General features: G+C 46.0%; 1 protein-coding gene across 1 annotated transcript in view; it reads right to left on the reverse strand.

Moving 5' to 3' along the window:
- ALDH1L1 (aldehyde dehydrogenase 1 family, member L1) overlaps window positions 1-10863 on the reverse strand; it is an 80382-nt gene that overhangs the window by 19806 nt on the left and 49713 nt on the right. The window contains exons 9-14 of the mRNA XM_006876226.1: window positions 10052-10199; window positions 8235-8354; window positions 6403-6530; window positions 4655-4805; window positions 3339-3409; window positions 879-984 (exon numbers count right to left, since the gene is read on the reverse strand). Of these exons, the coding sequence (XP_006876288.1) occupies window positions 879-984; window positions 3339-3409; window positions 4655-4805; window positions 6403-6530; window positions 8235-8354; window positions 10052-10199 (724 nt within the window). The remainder of the gene's footprint in view (window positions 1-878; window positions 985-3338; window positions 3410-4654; window positions 4806-6402; window positions 6531-8234; window positions 8355-10051; window positions 10200-10863) is intronic.

Below are 10863 nucleotides of genomic sequence, written 5' to 3' on the forward strand. Positions count from 1 at the left end.
GCCCAGGGTCTAAACAGAAAGGCCAGCCCCCTGAATTACTGTCTCTAAAGGCCCTAATTAAATGCCAAGTCATGTGACTTCTCTGTAAGAGAAAGGCACACAAATTCCACCATTCAAATCATTTATCTCTGGGACTTTGGGTCTTTGAAGCTAAATAAGAGGTAACAACATCAGCCTTGTTAATAGAAATCTTCAGTCTGTCTTAGAGCATGTGACTGGGCAGGTATACTAGGCAGGGCTCTACTCTCAAATTGGGAATGCTGGGATCTTTGGAAGAATCTCTGCCTCTACTCATGTAAGCAGGCATAAGGCCAAGATGGCTAACCTGTCTCAGTCCAATGGAGCAAGAAAACCACTGAGCTAGCATACAGACAGCTCTAACTTCTAACCTGTGCCATGATTGCACTCTGGGAAAGTCAGCTGTGGTCAGTAGTCCCCTTTACCCTGTGGGGAGAAACCAGTACTAGGGTAAGTAGAGGGAGTAGAAGGTTCCTTCGGTTACTCTCCTTTTAGGGTGAGTTACTGACACTCAGGTGTGGCACTGTAGGCTATTGTGCAGAACTGTAAAGTCGGTTTGAACCACAAGATCGGTGGTTCAAGCTCACCAGCCACACCTTGGAAACCTTATACAGGGTTGCTATGTGTCAGAATTGACTCAACAGCACTAAACAACAACTAACACTCTACCAAGCAAGGTCTGGTATGGCACTGTAGATTTAATACTAAACTACCAACCACAAGGCTGGTGGTTCAAACTCACCAGTCACTCACTCCTCAGAAACCCTATACAGGGCCACTATGAGTTGGAACCGACTCAACGGCACTCAGCAACACAACATCCACCAAGCTAGGACACTGTGTAGATGATCCACACTCACCTGGGCTGGCTTGATCACCACGGTGTTCCCGGCAGCCAGGCAGGCAGCAGTCTTCCAGGAAAGCATCATTAGGGGATAGTTCCAGGGGATGACAATACCACAGACCCTGTCACACAACAAAATAGGCCTCTGTCTCTCCGCATAGCCCATTCCTTTCTCCTCTCCCAGGGCAGACCCCACCCTCAGAGTCAAAGTGTCCCGAGAGGCTGCCCGTTCCTTTTTAGACTCTGACATTGTTGTATGAATGAATTGGCAGGATCTCCTGTCCCTAGTCAGACATGATGGCATGGGACAGGTCATTTCTCATAGAGTTGGTAGAACCTGTCTAGGGGCACAGTTTTGTAGATGGGCAAGATAGGGGAGGATGAGCAGTAGACTGGCATGGATAAGGATCCAGAAGACGGTGTTACACAGACTGACCAGGTGGGCTAAGCAGGGGTCTTCCTGGGAATGAGGCCAGTGGTCACTCATATGGAGTCAGCTCAGAAAGTGGATCCAACTAGCTTTGTTTTGCAATGAGAGATGCATCCAATTTGCCAGAATTATCTTTTGATTACAGAGGCAGTGCCTGGCGGGGTCACGTGGGCTTCCTACTCCCAGCACTGTAGAGGAGAGGGGAGGCCCTGTTGTGGTCCCTGGGGGCTAGAGAGATCTAATGATTAAGTCTGTGCGATTTGGATCCAGTGTGATCCTGCATTTCCCGAGCTCTTATAGAATATGAATAGCTGTCTATAAGATGACTTATATAGTTAAATGAGACAATTCACATGAGATCTCATCACAAACTATATTGTTGCTTTCATCATTATCATCAGAGGACATTGCCCCTAAAGGTGACTTCTTAGCTGAGTCCAGACAGTGGGAAGAGCATGTGCAAAGGCCCAAGGGCAAGGAGGAACACTGTGAGGCTTCACAGCCAGGTGGGATTGATGAGGCTGACAGGGGAAGTCAGTCTAATCTTGTAGGCAGGAAGGATAACGTCCGCATTTGCATGTTACCCTAGGAGACGGAAGAGTCACCAAGAGGTCTGAAGAAGGGCCCCCTCCTGTGCTCCCCATGACCACCCACCAGACCCATAAGAGACAGGACTGGTATCCAGAAACAAGAGCACTTACTGCCAAAAATGAAGGCCTTGATGTTCCTAGGGCAGAAGGGTTGAGAGAGATAGGCTTGCGGGGCTCCAGAGAGAAAACGTTTTTCAGAGGCGTCCCACCACTGTGGGGCAGAGACTGAGCCCCCTGGAGCTGTAGAGTATGCCCTGGCACAGGGTCCAGACCAAGTAGGGTGTGAGATACAGGGGCTGGGGGACTAATCCCTGGCCAGGCTGCCATGGGAGTCTCTGAAGGGTGTAAACAATAGGCTGTACATCTTTACGGGAGCAGAAAGCCTCATTTTTCTCCCACGGAACAGCTGGTAGTTTCGAACTGCTGACCTTAAGGTTTGCAGCCCGATTCGTAACTACTACGCTACCAGAGTTCCTTACTCATGGAAGCAGCAGTCAAGAAATCAAACAATGTATTGCATTAAGCAAATCTGCAGCATAAATCATTTTTAAATTATTGTTGTTGTTAAGTGCTGTCGAGTCTGTTCTGACTAATAGCGACCCTCATAGGGTTTCTGAGGAACAGCTAGTGAGTTTGAACTACCAACTTTGTAGTTCAAACCAATTTTGCAGTCCAGTGCTTATCGTACAGCAATAGACTAGGATTCTTTTTAAAGTATTAAAGAACAAAGATTATCAGTTTGAAGACTACGGTATGCTTGACCCAAACCTTAGTGTTTTCAATCACCTCATATGCATGTGAAAGTTGGACAATGAATAAGGAAGAACGTAGAAGAATTGATGTATTTGAATTATGTTGGCAAAGACTATTAAAAGTACCATGGACTGCCAGAAGAACAAACAAATTTGTTTATCCCAGGATGGCAGGCCTTTGGACATGTTATCAGGAGGGACCAGTCCCCGGAGAAGGACATCCATGCTTGATAAAGTAGTGAGTTAGCAAAAAGAGGAAGACTCCCGATGAGATGGATCTCCACAGTGTAACAATGGGCTCAGACATACAATTGTGAGGATGGTGTAGGACCGGGCAGTGTTTCGTTCTGTTGTACATAGGGTCACTAGGACTCAGAACTGTCTTGATGGCATCTAACCACCACCACAACAACATACCTCTGAAGGTCCTATAGGATAAGCACCAGACTGCTAACTGCAAGGTCAGTGGTTCAAACCCACCTCCATGGAAACCCTGTACTGGGTCGCTGTGAGTCAGAACCGATTCAATGGCATTAACAACGACAGCAACAACATACTTCTGAAATGTCGGTCACTCCATAGCCGACAAATAAACAGCTATTGGATAAAAATGTAGGCAGGAGGCATTAGGACATACGCGGACTCCATGTGTGATGTGGGACGAGCTCAGTGAGCAGTTGCTGCTGCCCGCGGCAGTGACTCACCCAATCGGCTCCTTTCTAGTGAAAGTCAGGTTGCGGTTGGGTCTGGCCTGGTTGATGGGGATAGTGGAACCCTGGAAAAACCACAGAAGCCACAGAAGCATTACTGAGGAGGGTCTGCAGATGCCTACCTTTTCCTACTGGACACCCAGGCCCTCTGCTTGGGGCCCAGAGATGAGAATATTGTATCCTGATTCTCATTACCCAAGTGGAAGGAGACTGACTAAAAGACCCAGGTTATGTATAGCAGCAGGAATCTGAGGAGTTTGGAGATGACAGAGTGCAGCCAGGAGCTTCCCTGTAAGCCTGGCAGATGGACCCCTTAGACAGGAAGCAGATCTGGTACTGAAAAAGTCTCCAACTTTGGGATTTGGGCAAAGGGGTGGTGTGGAGGCTGGGCGGGGTAGGAACACAGGAAGGTGAAGCTGCCACTGAAGAATGAAACATTCTTCCCCAGTCTCTCTATATAAGAACCCAGCGGTTGGCATCTTGATTCTGTGCTTGTGATATCTTAGCATCGAGCCTGCCAACCTGCAGAACATGGGTGTTGTATTAAAGCCCTTTAACACTTTGCCATCAAGTTATGGCACATCAAAAACAAAAACAGAAACTCAACATCATCATTATGACCCTATAGGACAGAGAATAGCTACCCCCATAGGATTTCCAAAGAATAACCTCAGATGCATGCGAAAGCTGGGCAGTGAATAAGGAAGACTGTAGAAGAATTGCTACTTTTGAGTTGTGGTGTTGAAGGAGAATATTAAAAGTGCCGTGGGCTGCCAAAAGAACAAACAGATCTGTGTTGGAAGAAGTGCAGCCAGAGTGCTCCTTAGAGGCCATACTTTGGACATATTGTCAGGAGAGACCAGTTGTTGGAGAGGGGTATCATGTTTGGTAAGGTGGAGGGTCAGAGAAAAAGAGGAAGACCCCAAGCCAGATGGATTGGCAACGTGGCAGCATCAATGGGCTCAAGTGTGGCAACAATTGTGAGGCTGGCCCAGGTCTGGGCAGTGTTTCGTTCTGTTGTGCATAGGGTTGCTATGAATCAGCACCAACTCGATGGCACCTAACAACAACAACAACAACAATTTTTACAGGTGCAGACTGCCATATCTTTCTCCTGTGGAGCAGTTGGTGGGTTCAAACCGATGCTCTTTAGGTTAGCAGCTGAGCAACCACTGCTCCACCCGAGCCCCTTGTGTTAAGACTCAATTAGTACCAAAGCAGTAGGAAGCTCATTCACTGTGGAGTCTCCCCTCCCAAGAGCCTGACCCTGTTGCATGGCTCCCCCAGAAGGGGAAGAAGCTGGGCTCTACCTGGATCTTGTCACACCAGCCAGCAAAGTATTGGAAGGTCTGGATGGACATGCCCACATGAGTCTTCAGAGCCAGCGTGTAGACAGCACCTGCGTCCAGAGCCTCGATGGTGGCCAGCTCCTCCTGGTGCTGCTCCATTAGATCTGCCAACCTGGCCAAGGGTGAAGGGGCAGGAGATGGAGTCACCCTTGGCTTTTCTCAAGGTCCATTCTTCTTTCTCTCTGTCCCAACTCTGCCATACTCCAATGGATGAGACTAATCACATTCACTGCCCTCCTTTCTTCTCTCTCTCCCTTCTCCCTTCCCTGAATATTTGTGGATGGACTACTTTATGCTGCCCTTTTTACAAATGATCTTGCTGAGATGTCACTTACCTCGACAACAAAGAACTCACCCCCAGAGCCTTTCCATCTTTGGACAACTTTAACTGGGACTAAACATCTCCCTTCCAAACACCAACCAAACCCAGGGCTTATGCTAAAGGAGCATTTGAAGAAGGGTCTATTTATAATCTAGGAGCTCTGGTGGTGTAGTGATTATGAGTCAGGCTGTTAACCTCAAGGTCAGCAGTTCAAAACTACCAGCCATTCCATGGAAAAAAGATGAGGCTTTCTGTTTCCGTAAAGATTTACAGCCTTGGAAACCCTACAAAGGGTTCACTGTGAATTGGAACCAATTCCATGGCACACAACCACCACCACCACCACCAGTCTTAGGGGACAGATGTTGGAAAATGTGGTGGCATCTGTCCAGTCAGTATCCTCATCCTATGTCTATCCATGCCTAATTCTTCTTCCTGACTCCCTCCCTGCTGATCAACAGCATACCCCAGGCCTGCCCCTTGAGCCTTGGCTATGACCCACAAAAGTGTTCTGAACAGTCTTTCCACAGACTGTCCTACTAGCTCCTCTTTGTGTTCTCACCTGGCTGCTGGATATAGCTGGCTTACTGGATTCCCCTACAAGCTCTATCTCACCCACTAAGGCTGCAGGAAGTCAGTGCTTTCTCTAATTCTTCCATCTGGCTCTTTCCTTCCCGCTTTAATGACAATTGTATGCCGTCTTATTCCTGCAACATATTCCTTATTGCATAACACCTACAGCACTCTCCCTTCTTCTGGAAACATCGCTCCATCTCTTTGGACCTAGAAGAACAACACCTCTTTTCTGAGCCCAGGTCCTACTATGTGGGCCAAAGCTAGGACAATCACAAATCCTTGCCTAATTTTGTCAAATGGAAGCTAAAGAATGAAGGCCTTCTCTCCCTGGGTATAAAAAAGAAAACAGGGCAAATGTGAAACCACGAACTTCAGGCACCCTCATTTCTACCTGCATGAAAAGAACACATTTGCTCAATGACAAACAGAGAAATAGGAGACAGAGTACTTCCTGAGGAATTTGGCAATTCTGGGACCAACTCCATTTCTGACTTCCCTGCCTTTTTCTTACAGTAGACTCTAAGACGCTTTGTCCAAGGTTAAGCGCCTCTGCCTGACGGGGTGTACATATAGGAGCTGTAACCACACACCCTCATTTTTGTACTTCCTGCTTTCTTCATTCAAACCCTAGACTGGAGCACCTCCCAATACCACTACTTGGTGAAATCCCTCCTGTGTTTCTGACCTCCCAGCCAGAGTCAGTTCCCTTATCGAGAGTTCCCTGGCTGGTCTGTTGGGACCTTTTGCCCCTCTCCAGGTTCACATCATGCTGAAGGTAGAGACAGCTGACAGACGGGTGTTGGAATCTTACCTGTACAGAAGCCGTCCCCGATCTCGTGCATTGATCTTTCCCCACAAGCCATTCTCAAAGGCGTCCTTTGCAGCAGCCACTGCTTTGTCAACATCAGTGAGCTGGGCCAAGGATACCTGGCAGATGACCTGCAAAGGAGCAAACAAAGTGATACCTACCCCAACACTGTGCAAGGCCTTGAGCAGGCCAGTGAGAGGGAGCAAGGATGGCTTCCTCAACCAAGGGAGTTTAGAAAAGTCAGTTTGACTTTCTACTGAACAGTGACCATCTCCTCACATTTCCACCGAGGCCTGAACAGACTACAGAGAGGAGGCTGAGGAGCATTTTAGTGTTATTCAAACTGACAGTGGAATGCATTAATTTAGTGAATAACACTCGACATTTTTCCTTAAAGTTAGCTAGAGATTCAATGCCATCTAGACCATTGTATAGGGCCCATGAATCTACTCTCTCCCCTTTCCCCATATACATAGAACCCACAGGCTTTGGTCAGACTGAGCCAGAGGGAGGTTAAGACACTGATTCTGCAGAACCTTAATGCTGGGAGAGGCTGTGATTCTCCACCAGCGATCTGGCCTGCATCTGTGGGCAGTCTGCCCCACACGGCTACTAGATTCCAATGGTTGCTTCTTCCAGGTGCCACTGTGGGCCTACAGCTGGTAATAGCTCCCTGTTATCACAGGGAGGATAATGCACCTGTCTCTGAGAATAGTGCACCATCTTGCTTTGTTCCTCTAAACCAGGGGTGGAGAATTTTGCTTCTGGCAAAATGTATAACATAATTTGCAGGCCATACAAATTTATCAACTTAAAAATTAGCCTGCTAGGCCTGCAGAATGTACTCTTTGGCTGTTTAACTGATTATATATTCCTGAGTGTTTTTGTGTGCAACCCCCCCTCCCCTCCAAAAAATAAACAAACCAAAAAAACCCAACAACATAAACCCCCCCCCCCCCGAGGGAATAGAACCAAATACTGTTGAATGATGATTCACAGAGGAGATTGTAATCATTGCAATGATGAAATCATGAGTATAAAACTGATGCTCTCCCATGTAAACTATCACTCAATTCACAATAAAAACTTAAAAAATTAGCCTGCTCTATTTGGTCAAGCATTTAATTAACTTATCCCTAACGTGATGGCTGGAACTGCGATTGCCTTGGTAAGGCCAGACCAAATGGTTCTGTGGGCCTTATACGGTCCATCGGCTGGACGTTCCCTGTCCCTGCTCTAAGCTCTCTTTATAACTTTATAAGCAGTTCTTTCTTTACACTCCCCTCAAATTACCTATTTTGAGTGTGCAATGTGTTCTCTGAAGGGTCCCTGGATGACATGATAGGCTATGATATAGAAATATCAGTGTGCATGTGTAAGAACATGGTTTATTTCCTGAAACTTTTGTGTGTGAACATGAATGGATATGTACTGGGTCATGAGGCAAAATACTTAGAGCCATAGTCAAGAAAGTTTAAAAGATGCTGGAGTCAATTCGAGGAAGGATACCCAGACAGTAGAGGGGGTCCTCCTGGGTTATTGTGAAATGTGTGTGTATGGTGGCTTTTATTTCTTCCTTTGGGAGTTTTAATTCTGCCCCTAGTCTTGGAAGCAGGCTCAAGATCCCTTAAAATCCCTCCTGCTCTTCGCTTCTCTCTCCATCTTTTCTGTACTGGTGGTAGGAGTGAACAGCAGTACATCAAGATCCAGGGAGGCTGGGAGATGTATAGAAATCTCTTTGTGTCCATGTCAAAGGCTTAAGTCAAAGCAGAGGTATCCTTGGTCCAGGACCCACTGGTGTCAGAAAGGAGGGGAGGCCCAGGATCTGCACTTACACTTCCATCGGCAGGATTGATAGTGTCATAGGTCTTAGCACCCTCGGCATCCACAAACTTCCCCCCAATGAAGAGCTGGTGGGGCATTCGGAGGGTCAGCTTATTTACTGACTTTTCCACCTGGAAGAAACACTCTTTATATACAGGCCCAGGTGATGAACACAGAGAAAACAGGGAAGCAAGAAGCACACATAGATGGATGCACTCCCATGCATACACAGACATACATGTAAAGACATAACAGGAACACTCTAGGTGCAAACACACAGATTTGCACATGGGCACAGATAAACACAAATACACAGCCAACCAGAGTGGCCAGGGCACAACCATGCCTCCTCGGGGGCTCTTACTGAATCCAGTCTGGGAAGCTGCTAAAGGGTAATGAATTAGATGGTGACAAGCAGTGTTGGAGAGCAAAAGCTGCCTGAACAGAAACTCAGCTGTAGGACTTACTTACTCAGGCTGGTTATTCAGTCCCAACACAGGGGTATATTGAGGATCAACGTGTTAATTCTTGCAAGGCAGCAGTGTTAGGCATACAGGGAATGGTCAGGTAAGTCTCATTTACATGGAGAGGTCCCAGTAGTCCCCTCAGACATGGTGAGGCCCCACACAACTCATTTTGCTACTGATTTGTATGTTAGGAACAAGAAGTACAGTTAGTTCCATCACAATTCCATGATGAGTGCAGGAACCTCTGGGAACGATGTTCCCTAATGAAATCTGTTCATTGATCATTTGCCCATGTACTAAGGTCAACCTTAATGAGCTCTGGTAGCGTAGTGGTTACGAAGTGGGCTGCTAACATCAAGGTTGACAGTTTGAAACTACTAGCTATTCAGAGGGAGAAAGATGAGGCTTTCTGCTCCTGTAAAGATTTGCAGTCTTAGAAACGCTGTGCAGGGTCACTATCAGTTGGAATCGACTCCATGGTACTTACCAACAACAACAAGGTCAACCTTACGTCCACCTTGACCACCTGTACTATTCACACTAAAAAGTCCCAAAGCTAAGTTCTAGTTACCCCAGGAAGATTTTTCAAGAGTTTTCTTTTTTAAAAAACAAACAAACAGATTTGCAATGACTTTGTTATGCTTTTTTTTTTTTTTTAAATAAGGGTTTAATGTATAGAATCATTTATTTTCTTTTGAGGGCATTTAAAGCCTCTTTTAACACCCTAGCTCCATGTCTTGTTGTTGTTAAGTACCGTGGAGATGGTTCTGATTCATAGTGACCCTGCACAGAGTTCCTGAGTCTGTAAATCTTTATGGGAGCAGAAAGCCTCATCCTTCTCCCGTGTAACAGCTGGTAGTTTTGAACTGCTGACCTTGAGGTTAGCAGCCCAATTCATAACCACTACGCTACCAGAGCTCCTTGTTAAGTGCTGTTGAGTCGATTCCAACCCATAGCAACCCTGTACAGTGTTTCAGAGGCTATAAATCTTTATGGGAGCAGAAAGCCTCATCTTTCTCCCATGGAACAGCTGGTAGCTTTGAACTGCTGACCTTAAGGTTTGCAGCCCTATTCGTAACCACTACGCTACCAGAGCTCCTTAGTCCCATGTCTTAGGTCTCAGAATTTGAGCTGTATACTGAGCGTGAGACAGCAGTTTCCTCCATGGAGATTGTCTGACTCTCCTGGCTTCCCCAGGCTACCTTGTGTTGCCAGGGAGAGCTGGGGATTCTAGGGGTTGGTTCATGGGATCTTAGCTTCCAGGATACCCAGTCCCCCTCATTTGTCATTGTGGATCCACAGATGGGGATGTCTGTGGGGTCCACAGGGTCACATCCCACATGGAAGGAACCAGGACTCACATAGTCAATAACTTGATCACTGTGTTCATCTTCCCCTCGCAACTTTCTCACTAACAACTGAACGAAGTCCCCAAAGGTGGTTGCCATGTAAACATCTTCATTTTCTAACTCCAGGCCATCACACAGTTCCTTAACTTCCTCCACCAGTCTGGAGAAGAGAAGAAGAAAAGAGAGGTGCATAGTGAAAAGCCTAGTAAAAGCCTCAGTTGAACGGTCTCATTTTTGTGGCAGAGGAGTAGTGCCAAACACATTTGCCTAAAGGGATTTGCATCCCAGCATCCAAAGCTTTGAGGTTAGCCTAGAACTAGGGTGAAGGCCCAGGCCATGGACTCTGAGGTCTCAATTTCAAGTCCTGTCTCCATCACTTACTAATTTGTGATCTTGGGCAAGTGGCTAACTCCTCTGAGCCTTAAATTTCTTCATCTGTTAGATGTGAAAAGTCAGTCTTATACTATTTTGCTATAAGTAGATGAGACACTCTACCTAATAACTAGAATAATTAGAATAATATTCAAAAGACACTAAAAAATGAAATGACTGGAAGTAAATATTTGGTATTTGCAAATCACATATTCATAATACATAAAGAATTCTCAAAATTCAACACAAGGAAAACCAACAATCCAGTTAAAAACATAAGGTAACACAGACTACCAAACATTTTGAAAATTACACAAACAAAACTAGACAAAATAGATGAATGGGACATACTAAAAATTAAAAACTTATGTGCATCAAAAGACTTCATCAAAAGAGTAAAAAGGGAGCCCACAGACTGGGAAAAAATTTTTTTTCAATGACACATCAGACAA

The sequence above is a fragment of the Chrysochloris asiatica genome, unplaced genomic scaffold (assembly GCF_000296735.1).
Source record: "Chrysochloris asiatica unplaced genomic scaffold, ChrAsi1.0 scaffold00367, whole genome shotgun sequence".
Lineage (NCBI taxonomy): Eukaryota > Metazoa > Chordata > Mammalia > Afrosoricida > Chrysochloridae > Chrysochloris > Chrysochloris asiatica.